The sequence below is a fragment of the Impatiens glandulifera genome, chromosome 4 (assembly GCF_907164915.1).
Source record: "Impatiens glandulifera chromosome 4, dImpGla2.1, whole genome shotgun sequence".
Taxonomy (NCBI): Eukaryota; Viridiplantae; Streptophyta; class Magnoliopsida; order Ericales; family Balsaminaceae; genus Impatiens; species Impatiens glandulifera.
In genome coordinates this window covers 56,095,019-56,122,328 of record NC_061865.1, presented here as the reverse complement: position 1 = coordinate 56,122,328, position 27,310 = coordinate 56,095,019, and the positions used below count along the sequence as shown (strand labels likewise).

The following is a 27,310-nucleotide window of genomic DNA, read 5'->3' as shown; positions in this document are numbered from 1 at the left end:
TTCTTCCTTAATATTGTTACAAAAATTGTATTAGAATTGAGAAGATACACTCCAATATTCATGCTCATATATATCTCCATGCTTTTTTGTGTGAAAGAAGGAGATCATGTTACATTTGGTTAGTGCATATTTTTACCGTTAAATATTCTGTCAAATGATATACCAAGATATAATATCGAGATTTTTTAACCTTTATCAAAGACGGGTAGATTATATGTCTTAGAAAGGGATTCCAAATATATTTTCTTGTGATGGAAAAACACTTTTGCGACAATGTGAGTTATTACATTGACATTAACTTTAGAAAATTGTTCTTTAAGCAACACCAAATTTGTAACTCTTATATATGCCAGTTTTCTTCCCCATTTTTTAATCATAGGAAACAATTTTTAAGTATGTGAAATTGCTACTTATGATCTATTCCAATTTAAGCAATTAAAAAAGTATATTTTGTATCACTCTAATAAAATAACTTGATTATAACTAAAGATATGTACCAAACTATAAAATTTAATTTAAAATTGTACTTTAATGAGGTGATTATGACAAATATTTGCATAATATATACAAATTTGGGTTTAAAATGGATCTATACAAGATTCAAATGAGATTAAGTTAATTTGTTTCTGAAGTAAGGTTTTAAATTTGTGTTTACAAAATTTTAATTATTATAGAATATAATAATTAATGGGTATCCATTATCCTCATACAAAATAAATATTTATAATAAAATTTTATTATTTGCTAGATTTTTTTAAGGCAATAAACTCAATTACTATTAAGGTTAGTTTACTTCAACTTCTTCTACATTATACATTTAGATACTTTAGATACTTTGATAATAATATTCATTTTATTTTAATTGTTAAGTTGAATCTGTTTGTTACATTAATCGTTTAATTCATCTTTTTTATTTACGTGATAGCTTACCCCCTAAAATTACTCTAACAAATTTTTACATATTCGCAATGCTTATAAAAATAAAAATCAAATTTAATCAAAATAAACCTAAAGTTTTTAAGGATACTATACTAACACATTTGTTGGGTAATGACTAATGAATGTGATTTTATCTAGTTTATAGTAATGAATAACTAAAATATATTTATATTTAATATAGAAAATTTGTAAAAAAGTGAAATAAGTATTTAAACAAGCTTGAAGTTATTTGGTTTCGTTATCATTGAAGTTTTTCTGCAAAAATAAATTCTCAATGTCTCAACCACTTCTTTAATTTCTACAAATTCCAAAATATTCTCTCTTTTTCCAAGATGCAATCCCAAAAGTCAACCCCAACACAAATACACGCCCAAAGTATATTCCTCACTCACTATTATAATAAGAATAAATAAATTATTACTAAGCTTAACTAAAATAGTCAAAATAATTTTGAAAACAAATTATTATAAATAAATTGGGCCTTAATAATCTTGATACAAATTTTGAATTGAATAAGTTAAGTATTTAAGTTGGAATATAATAAATATGAATAAGCTCAATGAAGCTATTCTTTAGATCTTGTTTGATCTTAGATTTTTTTAATGAGTTTTTTGAAATTCTGTCTAAAAAAATATTATTTCATACAAAATTAGTAGATTAATTGGATTTTTAATTGATTTAATACTAAAATACTTTTTAATATATTTAAAATTAAAATTTAATAAAAATAAAACAATAATATTTTAATTAATAAATTCATTAATTTAATAGTTAAAATGACATTAATTTGATAAATTGAGAATTGTAAAAACAAATCCAATTTTATATAAAAAAAGTTCCCATAAAATTCTAAAATACCCACATTAATTAGTAGCTATTGTTGTTTATTAAGATGAAAACTAAAGTTACAAATTTATATAGGCTTGTATTAGTTAAAGTCTACTGTTTGAATTGGATAATCTATTTGTTAATCCAATCTCTTTTCTTAAATATAATGGTTCTTGGTTATTCTAATGTGTATGAGAATTAATGATTTTTTCATATAAAAATAATAATGAAAATAAGAAAAAAATATAAATACATTACATAACTCTCAAATCGATTATAACAAATTTTCCAAACAAATTAAAATAAAAAAATCTAGTAAAGCATTATAGACGAAGTTATTTTTATAGATTAATGAATGATTTAAATAATCAATTAATAAAAATGATTGTTTAATAATTATTTAGATGTCCCTCATATCAAGATTTTATTATAAATATCAGTTACATATGTATCAGATTTTCAAAAGAGCTTTCTAGATTTATAAAATAACTAGGATTAGTAATTAATTTGATTCACACAACTTAATTATTTGTTCTAATTTATTCACTAAATCCTCAATTATATTTAATAATAACCAATTTATTTGAATCTCTAACATTAAACATCCTATAACCTCTCCTTTTAAGTTTGGTATAAATTATTCAACTTACTTACTAAACATTAATATATGTTTATACATATATATATAAAGCCAATTCAAAACAATCCCAAATCTCTATCTTTTACTTCTAAAATCCAAATCAAAACAGCACTTAAATCACTACCCTTTACTCAAATCTAATAATAGTTTTAATATTTAAAAAGAAACATAAACAATTTTTTTTTGAAAAATATAGTCAACCACATGGAACTTACTCTCTTCAAGACTTTTGTGTGCTATGAAACACCTTAATTAAATAACCTGACATTTCTTGTGACCCTTTTCATTTCTCTCTCTCTCTTTTTCTACCTACCTTAATAAAAACGTGTTTATTATAATATTACAACATTATTTTTCTTCATATTTCATCTTGTCTCTCTCCCTCTAAAAAAAAGAAGAAGAAATGAACTTACCCATCAATGGCAGTAGTATCCTCAATATCAATACCCATTACAAAATCAAAACCAAGAATCTATATTACAATGCTAAAACCAATTCCATCCTAACCAACGTTAATTTCGAAGCAAACCCATATCAAATAACCGCCATATCCGGTCCAAGCGGCGCCGGAAAAACCACCTTACTAGAAATCCTCGCCGGAGTTGTTATTCCATCATCTGGTCAGGTTTTCATAAACGACACTCAAATGGATCCTCCCCATTTTCGAAAAATCTCTGGTTATGTAACTCAAGATGATGCTCTATTCCCTCTTTTAACAGTTCGTGAGACACTTCTTTATCGTGCTATGTTAAAAGTACCTAAAAGAGCAGTTGAAAGGGTTGATGATTTATTGAAGGAAATGGGTTTGGATCATATTGGTGATGTTAGAATTGGTGATGAATCGAGAAGGGGTATATCTGGTGGGGAGAAAAGAAGGGTTTCTATTGGTCTTGATTTTGTTCATGATCCTGATGTTTTGTTTCTTGATGAACCTACTTCTGGGTTGGATTCTGGTTCGGCTTTTCATGTGGTGGATATGCTTAAATCTATGGCTAGAAATAATGGGAAAACGATTGTTTTGACTATTCATCAACCGGGTTTTCGGATTTTGGAAATACTTGATCGGGTTGCTTTGATTTCTAAAGGTGTTCTCCTTCATCATGGTCCTCTGTTTCTTTTAGAAGAACAACTTAAACTTTCTGGCCATTGTATTCCTCCTCAGGTATTTTTATTTATGTTTTTTTTGTGAAAAGTTTGTCATTTTTGAGTTATGTATGTATGTTTTTACAATTCAAATAACTCACATTTTAGTTAGGGAACATGGTTATTTAGAATTAATCCCAAATAATTTAGCTAGTTCAATTCTGTTGTTTTTTTACATTATTGACATTAATTTTCTTAAATCTTAGTAGGTTTAAAAAATACTTTAATGGGTTTTGTTTATCAACCAAAATCTATTGATAAATAATAAAATATATCAATATCTAACAAAAATAAAAATAAAAAATAGAACATTGTATTATTATTAGTATTTATTCTTTGAATGTTGTGTTGGAAGTTGGAACTATATAGTAAAATTAAACTCTTTAGTGAGTTAGATTATTAGCTGTCTCCACTTGTTTGTATATATTTTTTGTGTGTGTTTTTTTTTATATATTGAGATAAAAATTATTAAATAAATTGACTTATTTAAAAAAATATAGAGTGATTGTGATTTTGAAGAGATAAGTGTGTTTGAGTAAATATATTAGATGGTATTAATATATATTGATATATTTAAAAAAATAAATGATATTTTAGTTAATAATTTGAATGATAAGTGAGTTGATGAAATGACATTTGATTATGGTTGAATTTAAAAAATAAAATAATTGGAATAAGACTCTTAGTTAAAGATTATAAAAGAATAGCTTAGTTCAGTTGACTTAATTGATTTATTAGAGGGATTTAGACAATGATTTAAAATAATGTTAGTATTTTATTTATTTTTTAATTTTTTGAAAAAGATTGGAGTTGGGTGTACGAGATTCCCTATTACCAACTTCTTGTGTACTCTCGCAGGAAGGGTAAAAATATAATATTTTTTTTAATCATTACATCATTCCTTCTTGTGAGAAGGCACAGAGGTTGGTAACAGCGAATCCCAACTGAGTTGGGTGACCCTGCTCCTCAAATGCGCTCTAGTTCGCCTCACTATTTAGGGGTTGGTCCTAGTTAAACCGGTTCTAATGTTAGTGAAGAGACCAAATCGTTGAGGAAAGAATAGTACATTACTATGTTCGGTTGGTTCAATTGGTTTTCTGTCACTATTGTTTTTATTACACCCATACCATAGACAAACAAGACATATTTATTTGTAATTTTTTTTTTATCTTTGTTGGTTAAACATTTGTATCTCTATTCAGGTCAATGTCCTCGAGTTCGCCATTGATTTAGCTCAAAACATACAAATAGACATTGAAGAAGCTGCAGTGATAAGAGAAATTAAACAAGAGTTTAATCTATCCGATCAAGTCATGAACAATGATGATCATCATCATCACCATATCACCTATCCCAATCCTATATACAAAGAGGTATTAATTCTAAGCCAAAGATTTTCAAAAAACCTTTACAGAAACAAACAGCTATTCCTAGGAAAAATCCTACAAGCAATTATTGCAGGAATCTTATTGGGTACCATATTCATGAACATGAGCAAAAAACCCAAGAAATTCAAACAACAAGCCGAACTAGGTTTCTTCGCTTTCAGCCTCACCTTCTTAATGTCATCAGCAGCAGAGGTTTTACCAGTTTTTCTCGAAGAGAAGAGAATCTTGATGAGAGAAACATCTCGTGGAGCATATAGGGTTTTCTCTTATGTTATCTCGAGTATCCTAGTTTTCCTACCTTTCCTTCTAATCGTCGCGTTTCTTTTCTCGTTGTCGGTTTATTGGCTCGTCGGCCTCAGGGGAACCCTAGATGGTTTCCTATATTTCTGGCTGATTGCATGGATGGTGACGGTTACGTCGAATTCTGTCGTGGCGTGTGCTAGTTCAATCGTCTCCGATTTCGTCACAGGTTAGACATGTTTTTTTTTTAAATAAAATTACCGACTATTAATGTTTAAGGTTGAAAATTGTCACTAAAACTTCTTGCAAGAATTCTTGATTTTGAAATATTGAATAATTTGATACAATTTTTTTTGTGACAGGTTATACATTGATTGCGTCACTTATGGGATCGTTCTTTTTGTTTTCTGGGTATTTCATATCGAAGGAAGATGTGCCGATTTATTGGCGTTTCGTGCATTATTTGAGCTTGTTTAAGTATCCGTTTGAGGGTATTGTTATAAATGAATTTGGAGGAACTGCGGGCGAGATGAAATGTTTGCAGTCTGTGGAAGGTACATGTCTTGTAAATGGAAGAGAGTTCTTGAAACAGCTAGGGTTTCATGAATCATCTAAGTGGATTAATGTTATAGTAATGTTTGTTTTCATAATCGGGTATAGATTGCTTAGTGTTATTATTTTGTGTTACATAAACTCTAGAACAAGAAGATAGGTAATTAAGTTAGGGATGTGCTTTTTTTTATTATCAAATGCGACATTCGAGTTTATCAATCATCGAATTATTATCATTTGAAAAAATATTCTATGCATACAATCTTTGTAGCTTTTTTGAAAATGATTTATTTAGGACGATCCAAATGAACTCCTCTCTGCAGCAACAAGTAGAAAATTACCGGCGTATTAAAATGCGCCGCTAATAATTCGTCGGCAGTGGTCTTATGAACCATAAATTACATCTTTACATATATAGCGACTAAAGAAGCGCCATAAATGGAATTGGCGACGTTTCTTATAAATTGGTCTAAAATTAATTACTAATCAATATTCATGAATAAACTACTAATTAATTATAATCAATATTTCATTTTAATAAATTACAATTCATATATAAAAAACTTTTAAAAAAATAAAAATTTGTAAGTTCTTGATCAATTGTCATGACACCAAATATTTACTAATATCATACTAACAAATTAATAAATACAAAAAAAAAATCAATTCTAAAACAATTTATACATTAAAACTAATTTCACTATATAAATTTAAGAGAATATATTAAATATCATTAACAAATATTAATTTACCAATGGTTGATAAGTTGAGCCCAAACAGATCATTTATTAAGAAGAAATTGTTGCTAGAAAGATGCCATAAAAAGAAAAAAGAAAAATCTCAAGAACACAATAATAATAATAATATCACACTTTCATCTTGTCTTCAAAATTATGGGATAAATATTATTCTTCTAACTTATAACCATAAATGTGAATTCCTACTATCTTCCTAAATAAATAAATAAAAAAAAAAACAAAAAAGATACATTGTTTGGAATATCTAGACATGTCATTATCTAGAGTTAAGACATAATCTATAAATTGCTATAAATGTGCAAACTTTGTATAAGAATCCAAATTTGAATAAGAACCATATACTGTCATGTCAATTTAAATGTGACAAACATGATAACATGATACGGAGAATTATCTAAGCATAAGCCATATAGTACTCTAAAATGAAGCAATAAATAAACATGCATTTTAATCTGGTTTCAGCAAATCCAATTTTAAAGTAGAAAATCACTATCATCATCATCTAATGTCGCCTCTTATGATCATCTACCTCCTAATCCTCATCAGAGTCACCCTTATCACGAAATCGCGGATTCTTCTCCTACAGTAATATCAAAAAAAGGAATGAATGATGTCTTAGTATTGATATCTTAGTAATATTCAACTTATTTGAAAAATTAAAATGATTTGAACTTCACCATCAGCTTCTTTGATCTTACAAACAAAATTAACATGAAACTTTAAACATAACAACTTGTTTGATCTCGGGATATTTGGATAATTTCACATCAGATATCCATCCTTTCAATAACCAAATCACTTAATTAATCCATCAAAATACTCATACTTTTTAATACAAAAAGACATTTTTGTAATTTAACCCAAATAATCCATTTTTTCATCAAACAATATTTTAAATTCACAACCCATGTTATTTCAAATAACCCAAGATCAAACAAGCTAAAAAGAAGACAAGAAGAATTAGTGCTACGACATACCGGCCTAGTTTCAGAATCAGGATTTCTTTTGGACTCGTGATCTGATCTTCTTTTGTTGATGATTGGTGGCCCACGACGGTCATCGTCCCGATCTCGCTTCCGGAAATCTAGGTTTCCAGGACATAATAATAACCATGATAAAAATTCCATACATTACAGGCTGAATCTGGTTTATACTAGGGGGCATGTTTGATGTGGTTTATTTGGATTATCCAATCACCAATCAATCTTCTATCAAATCATCAACTAAAATATCAAAAGATTGTTACTTTATTTCTTTTATAAAATTTTAAATACTAAGGATATTTTGGTCATTTTACCCAAATAAACCTCTTTTATAAAATTTTAAATACCAAGGATATTTTGGTCATTTTACCCAAATAAACCACTATTTACATCAAACAAATAACACATGATAATCAAACAAATACATATGTAAACAAAGTGAACATTACCTTTACCATGTCTATAACCTCTATAACCATGGTTTCCTCCATGTCTACCACCATCTGTAAATGTTACATTTCAAGATGTAAATATAAACATTTCCACATAAAATTCAGTTGTGCGCTTATTATATAGAAAAATAACGAGATAGACTGTGAATGGCTTACAAAAAGTAAATAAAAAATCAAAGGATATCTTACATTGGGGTTGAATAACTGGAGGGAAAGATTCTAGTGATCCTGCACCACCATAGTCAACTAGTTCTCTTTGAGCTTCCAATTCTTTCTGGACCAATTTACCATAACCACCTCTGCGTTTGTGCGTTAAGGAAACAAACAAAAAATGGCAAAGGATTGAAGGTTTGATATGTCCACTTGATTTCATGAGTAACAATGAAGGCAATAAACTAAAAATTAACAAATTGGAAATAGAAAATTCATCTTAAAGCCGTCTTAAGGATATCAGGATCATAATCTGTTCGGTACTCATCACGAACCTAGACATGAGAACCACAATGAGTTAGAACAAACACAATGTTAGTTCATCCAATTAAATTATGGGCATTACCTGTCCCCCGCTTTGACCACGGCCCCATTGCCTTCCCTCTTGAAATCCCCAATCAAAATCCACACGAATTGGACGTTCATCAAGAATTGTCCCACTTATACATTTAACAGCATCTTCAGCATCTTTTCTAGAATAATACCTGTTTATTCATTTAACAGCATCTTCAGCATCTTTTCTAGATTAACCTCAGAGACACGACTTAATCATGAAACTCATAGGTCCACTTGTAATTATTAAAAATTGACAATCCTTGAAACTAAAAAATCAAAGGAAAACGCAAAATATCAATAAGAACTTTCTTTTGGCTGTTAAATGTTCCCTAGTTAAATGACAGACTTTTTCATTCTATAACTTTATAGCTATTCTCCAACTATGCATATAACAATAATCAAAGGAAACTTACTGACATACATTTAACATGTCTGTCTTTGGTTGAAAAAATGTGACAGGAAACAATTTCATCAGAGCTAAAAGTATGTATAAGAAGTAGGGATAGGTCAAATCATCCCATATGCTTGATTAACTTTCATGAAGATATGATTCTTCCCAACAAATGTCACTTTGAAATATAAAACATTGGCAACTAAGTTCAGCAAATAACATGTCTGGTGAATAACAACATGAACAGTACCCGAGTTGAGCAAGAAGTTATCAGTTTTGGGGAAGATAAGTGAACATAGAAATAGTGTCAACTAAGGCGACATGATATACCATCTCATATATTATTTTCCAATCATCTATGACTAATGCAGGTCACATTGATCAACAAATGCCAACTTTCAACACCATTTGACAAATCATAGAATATATGAGCAATTAAGGGTTCTTGTCAGCCATCATACGCATAACATATTTATGAATGTTGATTTATGTGAGTGCTTTCAATTTTGGGTCATACCAAACATGCTATTCAAATATGTAAAAACATCTAGTCAAGAAAATGTGGAATAAATAAAGCACATGGTTTTCAAAAGGGTATTATATCTAATACCAACATATATAATGTCAACAATTCTTACATGACAAAGCAAAAGCCGCAAGGAGTTTTTGTGTTCTTATCAAGGCCCATAGTTAGCCTCTTAATTTCTCCAGCTCGGGAGAACAGCTCATAAACTTGCTCTTCGGTGGTGTAAAATGACATGTTCCCAACATAAAGAGTAGTAGACGTTTGTAGTGCCTCATCAAATTCTTCTTGAGTTCCTGAAAATTTCCTATCTCGATATGCCGAGAGTTTGCTAGGATCCTAACCAACAAAAAATATAAGTCGAACCTTATCAGAAATTTAATAAGCATATGAAATAACTAACAATACAGAGGAAACAAAGTAGCAATTTACACATATGAAATAAGCAAAGAAAACAACATAACATCAGTCTTACTTGCCCATATATGTATGTTACAGCTTCTAAATATATCAAAGATCCCATAACTTGAGCACTAATTTCAAACTCAAATAAACTCATAATAAAAACTGCAACCCTTTTTTTTGCTTTCCACTCGAATCATCTCAATCCAATGTCTTCAATTGAGGATGGGCTATCTTATGGAACTAGATAACAGTAATGCATGGATAGATGGATACATATTAATCGAAATGGTAAACTAGAACAGTTTGTACCTTATAGAATGATGAAATTAAGGAACTTTAGAAAATGGAAACCCATTTAACCCACCATAGACCAAATAAAGCTTTAAGTCAAATTGATGCAAAATATATTGGGAGAGTAAGAAAGGAGTCACTGTGTCTATACCTTGAATAGAGAAGCCATGAGTAGTTGGTAGATATTGAAGAATCGGATCTGTTTTCTGTCTATTTCCTGGAAAAAACGTAAACCCAACATAAGAACATAGTATATAAGTCATAACACTCAAGGATGCAAGTAAGAAATGGAAAAAGTTAAAGGTGCCACATTCAAACATTTCGAATGTTCTATCTAGCATAGCATAGATAGATATGCCGTCTGAGATGAGAAGGAGAAGGAGAAGAAGAAAAAGTAACCTACCCTGCCGAAGCGATATGGAAACGCCTCCGCCGATTTTCGCAGAGATTAACTGCGACGGCGGCGGCGATGGTGAAGCCCTTGAGAAATTATCTGGTTTGTCAAAAATGATTTTTAATATTTTATTTTATCAAAAATAAATTAAATTTATGAAAACCAAATTTATAACATAATCTAAAAATTTATGATTTTATAGCTTTAAATGACGTGTTTAACCGGTCCGGTCCGACCGTGAAACGGTTGATTAGGCGGTTCGGATATGACTTTAATACGGTTATCGAACCGGTCAAAATTCGGTCCGACTAGACGGTTCAACCGGAAAATCAAACCGAATATTTCTGATTCAAAATGTTGCCTTTATAAATGATTATTCTCTTATCGAAATATGATATTTCTGTTTACGGATATTTCAGCATTTCTTCTCCAGAAGTCATACTGAAATATCCGTAGTAACATCTGCTCAACGGGATTTATCATCTTTAACTCATTGTATCTATAATTTTTTATCTCCCTCTCTGTGTTGTGCGTGCTCTTCTTCAGCGGGAACCTGAGTTCTCGATAAGTTTATCATGTTTCTGATTATTCTGTATTATTTCGGAGACTGTAGTATGTAGTATTAGAGCAACTGTTCTTGTCCTAAAAGGATTTGTAAGATGAACATAATGTAATTGTTCAAAGACAAATTAATACAGTATGTAATTCACCAAAGACAAATTAGTACAGTATGAAGTATTACTGTCTGTTCATCACACAAGATTTTCTCTACCTTAATTTTTCTGAGAATTTAAAGTTAATGAGCAATTTGACTTCATATTTGGATGTTCTTCAATGTAATAATAACTTACTAATATTGTTAAATAGGGATGGTAAATTTATTCCTAACCTAAAAATATGTTGTTTATATGTTTATTGTTGCTAAAGATTTTCAAATTTATTAAACAATGGTATTAAATTTTTGTATGTGTGGCTTTATTTATTTTTCAATAAATACTAATTAAACTTATTTATCAAACAAAACAAGATACTAACTTAATTAAGAGTCCCTCTTTTTCTTCTTGCAGCCTTTTTATTTTCTTTCTTTTTCTTTCTTCTTCGTAAGGCTCAACACAAATCTGATCCATCTTCATGGTTTCCTCAACCTCGAATGATTTTTTTATTATTATATTTTGCATTTTTGTTTTGAATCTCACATGCATACATAAAATACTTGTTCAATTGCCATGTCAAGTGAAACAGAGAAGCTATAAAGCTAGGGTCTTGATTAATCTTTGCTAACAACAAATTAACCAAATCATATGTTTTTCTTTAAATGAAAATGTGACTAAACCAAGCTATTTAGCAGCAATGAATCAATTGAAAAAGAATATAGAAGAACCGGACATATATAGATCAGTTTGATAGAGAGAAGAATAGATTTGAAGTCATTGACTTTAGACCATTAGTACAAGTAGGTTCCTATCTTCCAACGGTAATATTTGTTTACACGCTCCTTCAAGAGGAAAATCTTGCCAGTTCAGATTTTTTTGAGTTTTTCAAATTCTTGATCTTCAAGAGGTTTCAAGAGGTTTGGTGAATACATCTGCCACGTGTATATAAATTTAACACCGTCATTTAAATACCACGTTAAGCATATAGACACCAGATTTTTAGGTTAGGGATAAATTTGAAAATAATCACAATATCAATGATAAATTTAGTATTTTCCCTTGTTAAATATTGTATAAAGATAATATTTGGGTGACTTATGTTGCTGGAACGGATTGAGAGAATGGAGATTGGTTAACACGATCATTATTATGAGAAGAACTATACGATTTGAATATTCAATATTGTGGTTGGTAGCTTTTATGTTTGGATTAAACATTTGATGTTGACAATATTGTTCTTGTTAATATTATTGATTTATTATAAGTATATTTGGTGTGATTGTTGTTTTGATGGTAGAAAATTATAAGTATTTTCTGTAATTATTGTTTTGATTGTAGAGAATTATAGATATTTGGTGTAATTGCTATTTTGTAACGATCTCTGCCTTTAGTATAGAAATTAATATCACATTTAATTCTACAGTTATGCAAAATTAAGTTAGTATTTACGTTTTCTTTCTTTCTGACTTTAGATAGCTGCAATTCTTTTTCATTAGTTGTAATATGTTTTATCTTTATCTTTTGACAATTAGAAATCTCTCTTTATCTGTTTATTTCCACACTTCATTGTTCATCATTTTCTTGCATTCCGCACAACAATTGGTATCAGAGCGGGTTAGATCCGATCAGATTATCACTTTTGTTTTATGGCGAGAGAATGTCTTCAATGAATCTGAAAATCGAAAAATTCACAGGGCAAAACAGTTTTGGTCTATGGCAGATCAAAATGCGAGCCTTGCTTAAACAACAAGGCGTCTGGGCACCATTGTCGAAGGAAAAGGCGAAGATAGTTGCAGGTCCTGCAAAGGAGTCTTCCTCTGGTAAAATCACTGCTGAGCTTGAGGTCTTGGAAGAGAAGGCGCACTCAACGATTTTACTCTGTCTGGCTGATGAAGTGATTACTGAGGTATCAGATGAAAATACCGCAATCGGTTTGTGGTCGAAGTTAGAGGCTTTGTACATGACAAAGTCACTGACTAACAAGTTGTTATTGAAGCAACGTCTGTTCAGTCTTCGTATGCTTGAAGGTAAGTCTCTTCGTGAACATCTTGATAAGTTAAACACTATATTACTTGAATTGAGAAATATAGATGTTAAGATCGAAGATGAAGATGCTGCATTAATTCTGTTGGTATCTTTACCCAACTCGTTTGAAAATTTTGTTCAATCGTTCGTTGTGGGTAAAGACTCTGTAACTCTAGAGGAAGTTCGGTCAGCACTTCATACTAGAGAACTGCGTCATAAGGCGAGCGGTAAAATTGTAGACAATCAAGCATTTGGGTTGATTGTCAGCACAGTCAACTACAAAGGGTCTGGAAAGAAGAAGGATCAGAAATACAAAGCTAAAACCCTAATGCTAAAGACATCTGCAATTATTGTAAAGAACCTGGTCACTGAAAGAATAATTGTCCTAAGAAAAGGGGCAAATATTCTACGGCTGCGATAGCACATAAAGACAGAGACACCGACTCGAAGGAGGACATTGTCCTTGTAGCTAACGCTTCTCTACACCCTATTGATACGTGGGTGTTGGATTCAGGGTGTTCATATCATATGAGTCCGAACAAAGAATGGTTCGATACCTATGAAGATTATGATGGTGGAAACGTTGTCATGGGAAATGATGCCATATGTAAAACGGTGGGTATTGGGACTATCAAAATTATGACTAATGATGGTAAGATACGGACCTTAACTGGCGTTCGGCATGTTCCTCAACTGAAGAAGAACTTAATATCTTTAGGCATTTTAGATGCTAAATGTTTCAAGTTTAGCGGTGAAGAAGGAACATTGTGCATCAGTAAAGGTTCAAAAATAATACTGAAAGGTATTAAACAGAATACCTTGTATATACTACAAGGTAAGACGCTGACAGGTTCTGCTGCGGTCGCATCCAAATCTGTGAATCGGCACCCTGGTGTAACCAAGTTGTGGCATATGCGACTTGGACATATGGGGGAGAGGGGGATGCAAATTCTGTCCAAACGAGATCTTCTATCTGGCCACAAGGTTACCAACCTTGAGTTGTGTGAACACTGCATTTTCGGAAAAAAAACATCGCCGCAAGTTCAGTAAGGGAGTTCACAAAACTAAGGGCACACTGGATTATATCCACTCTGATTATTGGGTCCTACTCAAGTTGAAGGTATAGGAGGTTATAGCTATTTTGTAACATTCATAGATGATTACTCAAGGATGACCTGGTTGTATCTTCTGAGACATAAGAGCGAGGTATTTAAGACCTTCAAACATTGGAAGGCACTGGTGGAGAATCAAACTAGAAAGAAGGTTAAGAGGCTGCGAACAGATAATGGACTTGAATTCTGTTCATCTGAGTTTAATGAGTTCTGCAGGGATATGGGGATTGCAAGACATCACACTATCCGAGGTACACCACAGCAGAATGGTGTAGCAGAAAGGGTGAATCAAACATTGTTAGAGAGAGTTAGAAGCATGCTCTCTAATGCGGGATTGACTAGAAAGTACTGGAGCGAGGTTGTCTTAACAGCTTGCTATCTGATAAATCGTGCACCACACACTGGGATTGATTGCAAAATCCCTTACGAGGTATGGTCTGGTAATGTCGTTGATTATTCTCATTTGAAAGTCTTTGGGTGCACATCTTACTATCATGTTAATGAAGGAAAGTTGGAACCAAGGGCAAAACAGGGTATTTTCATGGGCTATGGAGATGGAGTCAAGGGATATAGAATCTGGTCATCTTCTGAAGGTAGAGTAATCCTCAGCAGGGATGTCACCTTTAATGAGAAGTTTATACTTAACTCCTCTATCAAGCCATCACTTTCTAGAGAAAATAATAATACCGAGAAACAGGTGGAGCTTGAGGTGGCTCCAGTTCAAGGGACAACTGACATGACACACGATACTAATAAGCCATCTGAGGAAGTTTATCAATTTGGAGCACCTGAAAGTCAATTTGACATTGCAACACGACCTAGAAGGCAAATTAAAGCTCCTGACATGTTAATTCATTCAATCGAGGGAAGAAATATCTCAACTGGTCCTGGAAGTAGGACAATCAGTCCCTCTATAAATGATACTGAAGAAATGGTAAGTTATGCACTTCAGGTAGCTGAAAATGTCATACATAACGAGCTATCTTCTTACAATGAAGCTGTTAATGGTGCTGATTCTGCGCAATGGATTGCTGCCATGTGTGAGGAGATGGAATCACTTCACAAGAATAATACATGGGAGCTGGTTACTTTACCTAAGGGAAGAAGAGTCATTGGGTGTAAATGGATTTTCAAAAGGAAAGATGGAACCTCTAGTGCTGAAGGGACCAGATATAAAGCACAATTAGTTGCAAAGTGATTCAGTCAAAAGGAAGGCGTAGACTACAATGAGATATTCTCACCTGTAGTCCGACACACTTCTATCAGGGTACTACTAGCTATAGTAGCACATCAGGATCTGGAACTCGAGCAATTAGACGTGAAGACGGCTTTTTTACATGGTGAGATTGAAGAGGATATACTGGTGAGTCAGTCGGAAGGATTTCTTGTCCTGGTAAGGAAACACATGTTTGTAGTCTGAAGAAGTCTTTGTATGGACTTAAACAGTCTCCTCGACAGTGGTATAAGCGGTTTGACAATTTCATGATTGAACATGGTTACAATAGGAGTGCATATGATTGTTGTGTCTATCACAGCAAAGTCAGTGATGGTTCTTTGATTTATTTACTCCTGTATGTAGACGACATGTTAATCGCAGCCAAGAAGATGTCGGAGATTCAAAAGCTGAAAGACCTTCTTAGTTCTGAGTTTGATATGAAAGATCTAGGTGGAGCACGAAAAATTCTGGGCATGGAAATAGTAAGAGATCGAGTTCAAAAGAAGCTATTTCTTTCACAGAAGAGTTATATTTTGAAAATGTTGTCTCGTTTTGGGATGAGTACAACAAAGGCTCTCAATACTCCTGCAACTGTTACTGATCATTTGTCTGCATTCGCACCCCAGTCTGAAGCTGAGAAGTTATACATGTCTAATGTACCGTATGCTAGTGCGGTAGGTAGTTTAATGTATGCCATGGTATGCACTAGACCTGATATTGCGTATTCAGTTAGTGTTGTTAGCAGGTTTATGTCAAGACCTGGTAAGGAACACTGGCAAGCGGTAAAGCGAATATTTCGCTATCTGAGAGGCACATCCGATGTTGGTCTCATTTATGAGAGTAATAACCAGTGTCTCGTAACTGGTTATTCTGACTCAGATTATGCTGCAGATATCGATGGTAGAAGATCAATGACTGGTTATGTTTACACCCTTGGTGACTCTGTGGTTAGTTGGAAGGCAACATTACAGTCGACGGTGACGTTGTCCACTACCGAGGCTGAGTATATGGCGCTAACTGAAGCAGCCAAGGAAGGTATATGGTTGAAAGGATTAATCAGTGACCTTGGTATCCATCATGATCAGGCAATTGTTTTTTGTGATAGCTTAAGTGCTATTTGTTTGGCCAAAGATCAAGTGCATCATGATAGTACCAAACATATTGATGTTCGTTATCATTTTCTTCGTACTAAGAGAAGAATCAAAGTGAAGAATATCAGCACACATCATAATCCTGCTGACATGTTCACGAAGCCGGTCCCACTTAGCAAATTCACTCATTGTTTGGATCTGCTAAATGTTGACAGTTGGAAGTAGTTGTTGGGTTTTGCAACAGCAAAACTATGGATCTTCTTAGAAATCAAAACCTGTAACAAATCAGATTCCAAATCGTCTATGACGATAAACAGATTACCAAGAACTGAAATAGCACAAAGCAATAAACGACAACACAATATACGTGGTTCGGTCAAAATCGACCTACGTCCACGGGAGGGATAAGTTTCACTAAATCAAACAAATGTCAATAGTAGAAACTTACATGCCCTGCTCTCAAATGAAAGAAGTGATTACACTAGGAATGATTGGACTACTCCACAATCAAAAGCTCCCCCAATCTCTCACTCTGGATCAGCCAAAGAACAAGAAGAAGAAGGAAACCTGAAACCCTAGATCTGTAATTCACTCTCTCTCTATTTGCTCTGTTATGAGAAAAATACCCCAAAAAAGTATTTATACTCTAACCCGTTTTCTAAAAGAAAACCCTGACCCGTTTACCCGGAATTTTAAACCCGCCCGCAATTGCAAGGAACACCTCAACAATTCTCCCCCTTCCGAGCCATGGGAGAATGTTGCTATAAACATTCATCATCGTGACGCTCTTGCCAGAACCATTCCGGCTTTGGCACAACATATCTCATGCTTGCCTCTTGGCAAGCCCTTTGTCATCATATCTGACCCGTTCTCATCTGTATGCACTTTCTCCAAGTATAACTCCTTCTTCTCGAGCACTTCACGGATCCAATGGTACCTTCTTTGGATGTGTTTTGAACGTGAATGGAAACTTGGATTCTTGCTCACATGTATAGCACTCTGTGAGTCACTAAACACCACAAACCTGTCTTGTGCAATGCCAATTTCTTTCAACAATTCTTTCATCCATCTCATTTCTTTACAACATTCAGTAATGGCAATATATTCAGCTTCTGTAGTAGACAAATCAACACATTTCTGTAGACGAGACTGCCATGATACAGCTCCTCCTCCAAAAGTAAACAAATACCCTGAAGTTGATCTCATTGTGTCAATATCACCACTCATATCTGAATCAGAAAACCCTTCAACATGTGACTTTCCAGTACCATAACACAAAGCGTATTTGGAGGTCCCTCGAAGATATCTCATTAGCCACTTAACCGCTTCCCAGTGTGTCTTACCAGGATTTGAAAGAAAACGACTAAGTACTCCAACTGCATGAGCTATATCCGGTCTTGTACAGACCATTGCATACATCAGACTGCCTATTGCTGAAGCATATGGAACACTACACATTTCTTGTCTTTCCTCTTCATCCTTGGGAGACATTGTCTTGTTTATTTTCAAGTGTGTAGCCAATGGACAAGCAACTGGCTTTGCCTTGTCCATACAGAATCGTTTTAGAATCTTCTCAATATATCTCTCTTGAGATAACCATAGCCTTTTCTTCACCCGATCACGAATGACCTGCATTCCAAGAATTTGTCTTGCTTGACCCAAGTCTTTCATCTCAAAAGACTTAGCCAAATCATTTTTCAACTTGGCAATCTTGAGCTTGTCTCTCCCAACAATCAGCATGTCATCAACATATAGGAGAAGTATAATAAAATCATTAGAAGCAAACTTTTGCACAAAGACACAATGATCTGTAGACGTCTTCATGTACCCATGGATGGTCATGAACGACTCAAACTTAAGATACCACTGCCTTGGTGCTTGCTTCAAACCATACAGACTTTTGACAAGTTTGCACACCTTGCTTTCCTCACCTTTCTTATTATAACCTTCAGGTTGCTCCATATAAACATCTTCATCCAAATCACCATGGAGAAATGCAGTCTTGACATCAATTTGTTCAACCTCAAGATCCATACAAGCAGCTAGACTTAACACCACCCGGATATAAGTCATCTTCACTACCGGTGAGAAAATCTCATCATAATCGATTCCATGCCTCTGGCCAAAACCTTTGACAACCAGCCTAGCCTTGTATCTTGTCTTGCTATCATCACCTTCTTACTTGATCTTGTACACCCATTTATTTTGTAATACTTTTCTGTTCTCTGGTCTTTCAACTAGATCATATGTGCCATTTTTCAGCAATGACTTCATCTCTTCATCCATGGCAGCTAGCCATTCTTTCTTATGAGCAATCTCAAGAGCCTCCTTATAGCATATAGGCTCCCCACAATCAGTTAGAAGAACATACTCTGTAGCAGGATACTTAGAACTTGGTCTTTTCTCCCTAGTAGACCTCCGAAGTACCTCTGTTTGTTGATTCTGTTGATTTCCATCTTCTTGTTGAACTTCAAAATCAACCTCAACATTATCACCAAGATCAGTTTCAGTATTAGTATCATTTCCATGGCCTACAGCTTGACCCTGAGGAACATCATCATCACTATCTGAGTCTGAAGCTACATGTGGCCTTGTCTCCTCAACATCATGAGACAACTCAAGACCAGAAAGGTATGTATGCATCAAGCTTTTCACCATCTTCAAAATTCTCAATAGTCTGATCTTCAAGGAATACCACATCCCGGCTTCTCAAAACCTTCTTATCAACTGGGTCATAACACCTGTATCCCCACTTTTCATCACCATACCCCAAAAATATGCATTGTCTGGTTTTTGCATCTAGCTTAGACCTCTCATCTTTTGGAACATGCACAAAAGCTCTACAACCAAAAACACGTAAATAGTCATAATTAACATCTTTACCTGACCAGACGCTTTCTGCACACTTATTATTCAATGGCTTGGAGGGAGAACGGTTGATCACATACACTGCAGTGCTCATGGCTTCAGCCCAGAAATGCTTAGCCAACCTGGCATGGGAGAGCATACTCCTCATCCGTTCCAACATTGTTATGTTCATCCTCTCTGCCACACCATTTTGTTGTGGAGTCTTGGGCACAGTTTGTTCATGTCGAATACCCTGCTCTTTGCAATAATCATCAAATGAGCCTATGTACTCTCCCCCATTATCTGACCGCACCCTCATCAGTTTTCTTCCTGTCTCTCTTTCAACCAGCTTGTGAAAGACCTCAAACCTTGCTGCAACCTTATCCTTGGACTTTATAGCATAAGCCCAAACCTTCCTAGATGCATCGTCTATGAAGGTTACAAAATAGGAAGCACCGCCTATAGATTTAATCTTCATAGGACCACAAACATCTGTATGGACCAATTCAAGGACATTCTTTTTCAGTTCAACTTTTGACTTACTGAAGGAGACTCTGTTCTGCTTACCCTTCAAGCAATGCTCACAATTTTCAAGATGAGCATCCTTGAGATTCAGCAACTCATTCCTCTTGATCAAAACATTCAGCCCCTTTTCACTAATGTGACCTAATCTCTTGTGCCACAACTCAGAGGATGACTCCATTAAAACAGAATATGCTGCATCATAGACAATTTTCAAATTTGTCTTGTACAAGGAACAACATTTCTTACCTCGTGCAATAACCAATGAACCCTTGCTTAGCTTCCATGCTCCACCACTGAAAACATTATGGTAGCCTCCATCATCGAGCTTACCTGCTGAAATCAAATTCATTCTCAAATCAGGAACATGTCTTACATCTCTCAATGTCAGGAAGCAGCCCATGTTTGTCTCAATTCTAACATCACCCAGACCAACTATCTTGGACACACCACTGTTACCCATGCGAACCTCACCATAATCACCAGCTTTGTATGAATGGAAGTAACCTTTGTGTGGAGTTATATGGAATGATGCACCTGTGTCAACAATCCATGCTGTTTCATTTGAAGATGTGCTAAGACAGGAGTCTTGACAGTTAGAAGCATATGTTAGTTCACCATCTGAAGCATAAGCAGATGTATCTACACTCTGTTCTTTCTTTTCTCTGGGCTTCACTGTACCCTTCGCTTTATCATTTTTAAATTTCCAGCACTCATTTTTCCAGTGACCCATTTTGCCACAGTAATGGCAAGCACCATCCTTCTTTGGAGCTCTAGACTTGCTTCTAGACTTTCCCCTGCTCGAACCACTTCTATTATCTTTTGATCTTCCTCTATCAGCCACCAACATATCAGACTTAGAGGGTTTATCCCCCTTTCGATTCTCCTCATCAAGTAAGGAACTGGTGACAAATCCCATGTTGACTTTACCATTTGATGCTGAGTTTCTGGGAGTGATAATAAGTGTCTCCCAACTTGCAGGCAAAGATCCAAGGACTAAAAGTGCTTGCACCTCATCATCAAAGTTTATCTTCATACTACTCAGCTGATTAAAAATATTTTGAAATTCATTCAAGTGCTCAGCAATTGATTTATTATCAATGTACTTCAGATTCACCAGCCTTCGTACCAGTGCTGCTTTATTCCCTGCTGACCTCCCAGCATAGAGAGCTTCAAGTTTGCTCCACACACCATACGCTGTAGTCTCATTCTCAACATGGTGCACAACATTTACACCAACCCAGGAACGAATAAAGCTGCAGGCCTTTCTATCTATCTTTTTCCAATCAGCCTCTTTTGTAGTCTCAGGTCTAACACCCTCATTTTCAATTGCTTCATTCAAATCATCTGAAACTAACAGATCACTGATCATCAGTTTCCATTGCCTGTAGTTTGTACCATTCAGACTCACCATATCAGGTCTAGATTTCCCCATTATTACTGCCTTAACAACTGACAAAAACACCAGCAAAGAAACCAGTTGATCTCTTCTATGAATTTCGCCAAATAACCAGCAGAGCACTCTACTCCAATGTTAAAACAGATAACCAATCAATACTGCTCTGATACCACTGTTGGGTTTTGCAACAGCAAAACTATGGATCTTCTTAGAAATCAAAACCTGTAACAAATCAGATTCCAAATCGTCTATGACGATAAACAGATTACCAAGAACTGAAATAGCACAAAGCAATAAACGACAACACAATATACGTGGTTCGGTCAAAATCGACCTACGTCCACGGGAGGGATAAGTTTCACTAAATCAAACAAATGTCAATAGTAGAAACTTACATGCCCTGCTCTCAAATGAAAGAAGTGATTACACTAGGAATGATTGGACTACTCCACAATCAAAAGCTCCCCCAATCTCTCACTATGGATCAGCCAAAGAACAAGAAGAAGAAGGAAACCTGAAACCCTAGATCTGTAATTCACTCTCTCTCTATTTGCTCTGTTATGAGAAAAATAGTAGTTTGATCAGGCTCTTCTTGTTGGGTGATACTAATGCAATGTGGAGATTTGTAATGATCTGCCTTTAGTATAAGAATTAATATCACATTTAATTCTACAGTTATGCAAAATTAAGTTAGTATTTACGTTTCTTGTTTTCAGCATTTTTATAGGCGTAGTTTATTTCTTTTGCTGTAATTTGTTTTATCTTTTATCTTTTGACAATTAGAAATCTCTCTTCATCTGTTTATTTCCACACTTCATTGTTCATCATTTTCTTGCATTCCGCACAACATTGTGGTTGGTAGCTTTTATGTTTGGATTAAACATTTGATGTTGACAATATTGTTGTTGTTAATATTATTGATTTATTATAAGTATATTTGGTGTGATTGTTGGGTGATACTAAGGCAATGTGGAGATTTGTAATGATCTGCCTTTAGTATATTAATTAATATCACATTTAATTCTACAGTTATGCAAAATTAAGTTAGTATTTACGTTTCTTGTTTTCAGCATTTTTATAGGCGTAGTTTATTTCTTTTGCTGTAATTTGTTTTATCTTTATCTTTTGACAATTAGAAATCTCTCTTCATCTGTTTATTTCCACACTTCATTGTTCATCATTTTCTTGCATTCCGCACAACATTGTGGTTGGTAGCTTTTATGTTTGGATTAAACATTTGATGTTGACAATATTGTTGTTGTTAATATTATTGATTTATTATAAGTATATTTGGTGTGATTGTTGGGTGATACTAAGGCAATGTGGAGATTTGTAATGATCTGCCTTTAGTATAGGAATTAATATCACATTTAATTCTACAGTTATGCAAAATTAAGTTAGTATTTACGTTTCTTGTTTTCAGCATTTTTATAAGCGTAGTTTATTTCTTTTGCTGTAATTTGTTTTATCTTTATCTTTTGACAATTAGAAATCTCTCTTCATCTGTTTATTTTCACACTTCATTGTTCATCATTTTCTTGCATTCCGCACAACATTGTGGTTGATAGCTTTTATGTTTGGATTAAACATTTGATGTTGACAATATTGTTGTTGTTAATATTATTGATTTATTATAAGTATATTTGGTGTGATTGTTGGGTGATACTAAGGCAATGTGGAGATTTGTAATGATCTGTCTTTAGTATAGGAATTAATATCACATTTAATTCTACAGTTATGCAAAATTAAGTTAGTATTTACGTTTCTTGTTTTCAGCATTTTTATAGGCGTAGTTTATTTCTTTTGCTGTAATTTGTTTTATCTTTATCTTTTGACAATTAGAAATCTCTCTTCATCTGTTTATTTCCACACTTCATTGTTCATCATTTTCTTGCATTCCGCACAACATTGTGGTTGGTAGCTTTTATGTTTGGATTAAACATTTGATGTTGACAATATTGTTGTTGTTAATATTATTGATTTATTATAAGTATATTTGGTGTGATTGTTGGGTGATACTAAGGCAATGTGGAGATTTGTAATGATCTGACTTTAGTATAGGAATTAATATCACATTTAATTCTACAGTTATGCAAAATTAAGTTAGTATTTACGTTTCTTGTTTTCAGCATTTTTATAGGCGTAGTTTATTTCTTTTGCTGTAATTTGTTTTATCTTTATCTTTTGACAATTAGAAATCTCTCTTCATCTGTTTATTTCCACACTTCATTGTTCATCATTTTCTTGCATTCCGCACAACATTGTGGTTGGTAGCTTTTATGTTTGGATTAAACATTTGATGTTGACAATATTGTTGTTGTTAATATTATTGATTTATTATAAATATATTTGGTGTGATTGTTGGGTGATACTAAGGCAATGTGGAGATTTGTAATGATCTGCCTTTAGTATAGGAATTAATATCACATTTAATTCTACAGTTATGCAAAATTAAGTTAGTATTTACGTTTCTTGTTTTCAGCATTTTTATAGGCGTAGTTTATTTCTTTTGCTGTAATTTGTTTTATCTTTATCTTTTGACAATTAGAAATCTCTCTTCATCTGTTTATTTCCACACTTCATTGTTCATCATTTTCTTGCATTCCGCACAACATTGTGGTTGGTAGCTTTTATGTTTGGATTAAACATTTGATGTTGACAATATTGTTGTTGTTAATATTATTGATTTATTATAAGTATATTTGGTGTGATTGTTGGGTGATACTAAGGCAATGTGGAGATTTGTAATGATCTGCCTTTAGTATAGGAATTAATATCACATTTAATTCTACAGTTATGCAAAATTAAGTTAGTATTTACGTTTCTTGTTTTCAGCATTTTTATAGGCGTAGTTTATTTCTTTTGCTGTAATTTGTTTTATCTTTATCTTTTGACAATTAGAAATCTCTCTTCATCTGTTTATTTTCACACTTCATTGTTCATCATTTTCTTGCATTCCGCACAACATTGTGGTTGGTAGCTTTTATGTTTGGATTAAACATTTGATGTTGACAATATTGTTGTTGTTAATATTATTGATTTATTATAAGTATATTTGGTGTGATTGTTGGGTGATACTAAGGCAATGTGGAAATTTGTAATGATCTGCCTTTAGTATAGGAATTAATATCACATTTAATTCTACAGTTATGCAAAATTAAGTTAGTATTTACGTTTCTTGTTTTCAGCATTTTTATAGGCGTAGTTTATTTCTTTTGCTGTAATTTGTTTTATCTTTATCTTTTGACAATTAGAAATCTCTCTTCATCTGTTTATTTCCACACTTCATTGTTCATCATTTTCTTGCATTCCGCACAACATTGTGGTTTGTAGCTTTTATGTTTGGATTAAACATTTGATGTTGACAATATTGTTGTTGTTAATATTATTGATTTATTATAAGTATATTTGATGTGATTGTTGTTTTGATGGTAGAAAATTATAAGTATTTTTTATAATTGTTGTTTTGATTGTAGAGAATTATAGATAGTTGGTGTAATTGCTATTTTGATTGTAAGAAATTATGGATATTTGTTATTTTGATTGTAGAGAATTATGAATATTTGGTCCAATATTAATTTAATTAGAAAATTATTGAGTTTAATTAGTATTTATTTGATTTTTTTTATACGACTAAATGATTATATATATAATTTATGTATTAATATATTAAAATTTATTTAAAATAAAATCCGGTGCAATCAGATGTTCAACCAGTTGGACCGATAGGATCGAAGTATGCTAAAAAATGGGACCAAGTATGCTAAAAAAAAATGGGGACCGAAATAGTTTTCAGAATAGTGATATTCTTCTGTATAAATATTAATCATATATTTTATATCAAATCAAATTCACTTTTTATTTTAATTATTAAAAAATTATAATTATTAATAGAATAATAAGTGTAATGCTTCTTATATATTTAATTAAGTTTGAAATATTTATTTATATATAATCTTGTTTTAAATTATTTCTGGTACACGTTTGAAATTGGTTTTTTATATTTATTTTTTTTTAAATTTACATTATAAATATTTAAAATTATTTAAAATGTTATAAAATTGTTAATTTGTGTTGAATATAGACGCAAATTCTTTTTATACGTGATGTATCATTTTTTTTTATAAGTCATGTTGCGAGCAACACTTTCACCTTCGTTTTGAAAATATTTTTTCAACTTAATTCTCAAATGACGAAGCATATGTTAGATTTTATTTCCAGACAATGATTTGCAAACTTAGACGATGATTAAATTATTATTCATCCGTCTCCTCAATATTTAAATATCATGTGTTTGTATTGTACCATCAAACTAATTTCAAAATAATAAAAAATATTAATATTGAAGGAGATGAAAATTTTTAATAATATTATAATTATAATGTAAATAATATGATAAAGATTATATATAATATAAAATTATGTATACGGAGTATTATACTTATTATACCTTTATTAATTAATTATAATAAAATAATATTTTCAAACAAGATGATTGTGTACTCATATGTGATAATAATAATTTTTTGGTACAAATTAATATTCTTAAATTCAACTAAAACTTTTTATCCAGTAAAATATTTAACATATATATTGTTAATTAAATGATCCAATAATAAAAAGAGAGGCATTACTAATTTTTAGCTCATTTGTAACCATCTTTTTTTAAAAACACAATTAACCGTCCAAATCATAAGATTATTTTTTGTAATTTTGGTGTAATTAATATTAAGATGATGATCTAATTAATGTTTGTGTTTGATTTCTCCAAGGTAGCTACTTTGATGGATCCATGCGCCACGGGAAAGATGAAAATGATCATGATAATTGTTGGACATCCCCAAGTGGTACTGGTTTTATGATCCGAGGTAAAATGTACCTCAAAGACAATGCAAAGGTTATTTTCTCTCCATCATCGTTAAACAAACGAATAATTCTCATGAAAAGGGAACGATATTATCGATACGATGTTTATTGTTTCGAGCGATGTTTGCATGCATGCGCGCAGGTGATGGGTGGGGATCCATTTCTTAAGCTTATAGCGGTTGATTGGTTCAAAATCGAAAAACCCTTTAGCCGAGTTGCATTGCATTCATCATCGCTTGTCCAGGTTTCGTTATCCAAGAATTAAACCCTCTTGAATCTTCATCATTGGATTAATTTAAACATGATTTTGTGCAGTCAGAAGCTGGGAAAAAACTCCCATTTATCCTCATTGTTAATTTGGAGGTTCCGGCAAGACCAAATTACAGCCTTGTTCTATATTATGCTGCTGATAGACCTATCCCTCAAAATTCTTTATTGGGAAAGTTTATTGATGGAAATAATTTGTTTCGCAACACTAGGCTCAAACTCATTCCAAGAATTATTGAGGTATCGTAAATAAAATGTTCATTTTTCACGTAAGCAGATTATTTAAGACGAATAATTTTATCATGATAGGGACATTGGATGGTCAAACGAGCAGTTGGATCGAAACCTTACTTATTAGGGAAAGCTGTTTCTTGTGATTACCTTAGGCAAGACAATTTCCTCGAGGTAGTGTTACATTTTTTTTAATATTCGTTATGGCAAAAAAAAAAACCTTAAACATTATTAATATCTACCAGATTGATGTTGATATTGGATCGTCTTCGGTTGCAAGAAATGTCATGGGTGTTGTTCTTGGATATGTAACTACTATTGTAGTTGATTTGGCAATCTTAATCGAGGTAAGTTAGTTTTATTCAATACCCTTATCGTAAAAGATGATAATATATAATTGCGCAATTTTAGGCTAAAGAAGAAGCGGAACTGCCTGAATATATTCTTGGGACGGTTCGTTTGAATCGTGTTAGGCTAGACACTGCTCAATCGCCCTGATATTTGATAATAATACAACAGGTAATTATAATTTATAACCGTGCAACTTTTTATGTATGTTTATCGAGAACGTGTCTAAATTATTTTATCTTTGTTTCAGATTATTTTCT

General features: G+C 32.8%; 3 protein-coding genes and 1 long non-coding RNA gene across 5 annotated transcripts; 2 read left to right on the top strand and 2 right to left on the bottom strand.

Moving 5' to 3' along the window:
- The first annotated feature begins 2,810 nt into the window (after nt 1-2,810).
- Nucleotides 2,811-5,920, top strand: LOC124935475 (ABC transporter G family member 10-like). The gene is made up of 3 exons (XM_047475907.1): nt 2,811-3,569; nt 4,753-5,407; nt 5,541-5,920. Exons 1-3 carry the CDS (start codon nt 2,811-2,813, stop codon nt 5,888-5,890), a joined length of 1,764 nt encoding a protein of 587 aa, XP_047331863.1. The 3' UTR covers nt 5,891-5,920.
- A 991-nt stretch (nt 5,921-6,911) lies between these two features.
- LOC124936699 lies at nt 6,912-7,790 on the bottom strand. Its single transcript, XR_007099145.1, has 2 exons — nt 7,466-7,790; nt 6,912-7,068 (listed from the first exon to the last, which is right to left on the bottom strand). It is a non-coding gene; the product is annotated as an uncharacterized LOC124936699 (long non-coding RNA).
- Nucleotides 7,791-7,822: 32 nt separating this feature from the next.
- Nucleotides 7,823-10,591, bottom strand: LOC124936698 (nuclear cap-binding protein subunit 2-like). Of its 2 annotated transcripts, none has more exons than XM_047477216.1 (7): nt 10,483-10,591; nt 10,231-10,296; nt 9,499-9,722; nt 8,480-8,618; nt 8,375-8,408; nt 8,113-8,226; nt 7,823-7,974 (listed from the first exon to the last, which is right to left on the bottom strand). In XM_047477216.1, exons 2-7 carry the CDS (start codon nt 10,246-10,248, stop codon nt 7,838-7,840), a joined length of 666 nt encoding a protein of 221 aa, XP_047333172.1. In that variant the 5' UTR covers nt 10,249-10,296; nt 10,483-10,591; the 3' UTR covers nt 7,823-7,837. The 2 variants fall into 2 exon arrangements, with proteins under 2 accessions (XP_047333172.1, XP_047333173.1); XM_047477217.1 differs by having other exon boundaries at nt 10,479-10,569.
- Nucleotides 10,592-16,018: 5,427 nt separating this feature from the next.
- LOC124935474 (protein ENHANCED DISEASE RESISTANCE 2-like) lies at nt 16,019-27,206 on the top strand. Its single transcript, XM_047475906.1, has 8 exons — nt 16,019-16,157; nt 16,209-16,547; nt 26,111-26,235; nt 26,347-26,448; nt 26,520-26,711; nt 26,781-26,876; nt 26,948-27,049; nt 27,114-27,206. The coding sequence occupies exons 1-8, from the start codon at nt 16,019-16,021 to the stop codon at nt 27,198-27,200; spliced, it is 1,182 nt and encodes a 393-aa protein (XP_047331862.1). The 3' UTR covers nt 27,201-27,206.
- Nucleotides 27,207-27,310: the final 104 nt, after the last annotated feature.

Coding starts and splice junctions, on each gene's coding strand:
- LOC124935475 (XM_047475907.1), top strand. CDS start 2,811: ATGAACTTACCCATCAATGGCAGTAGTATCCTCAATATCAATACCCAT. Junction 3,570..4,752: donor GCCATTGTATTCCTCCTCAG/GTATTTTTATTT, acceptor ATCTCTATTCAG/GTCAATGTCCTCGAGTTCGC. Junction 5,408..5,540: donor CGTCTCCGATTTCGTCACAG/GTTAGACATGTT, acceptor TTTTTGTGACAG/GTTATACATTGATTGCGTCA.
- LOC124936698 (XM_047477216.1), bottom strand. Junction 8,619..9,498: donor TGCGGCTTTTGCTTTGTCAT/GTAAGAATTGTT, acceptor ATGAATAAACAG/GTATTATTCTAGAAAAGATG. Junction 8,409..8,479: donor GTGGTCAAAGCGGGGGACAG/GTAATGCCCATA, acceptor TCTCATGTCTAG/GTTCGTGATGAGTACCGAAC.
- LOC124935474 (XM_047475906.1), top strand. CDS start 16,019: ATGTTGTCTCGTTTTGGGATGAGTACAACAAAGGCTCTCAATACTCCT. Junction 26,712..26,780: donor TCATTCCAAGAATTATTGAG/GTATCGTAAATA, acceptor TTATCATGATAG/GGACATTGGATGGTCAAACG. Junction 26,877..26,947: donor GGCAAGACAATTTCCTCGAG/GTAGTGTTACAT, acceptor AATATCTACCAG/ATTGATGTTGATATTGGATC.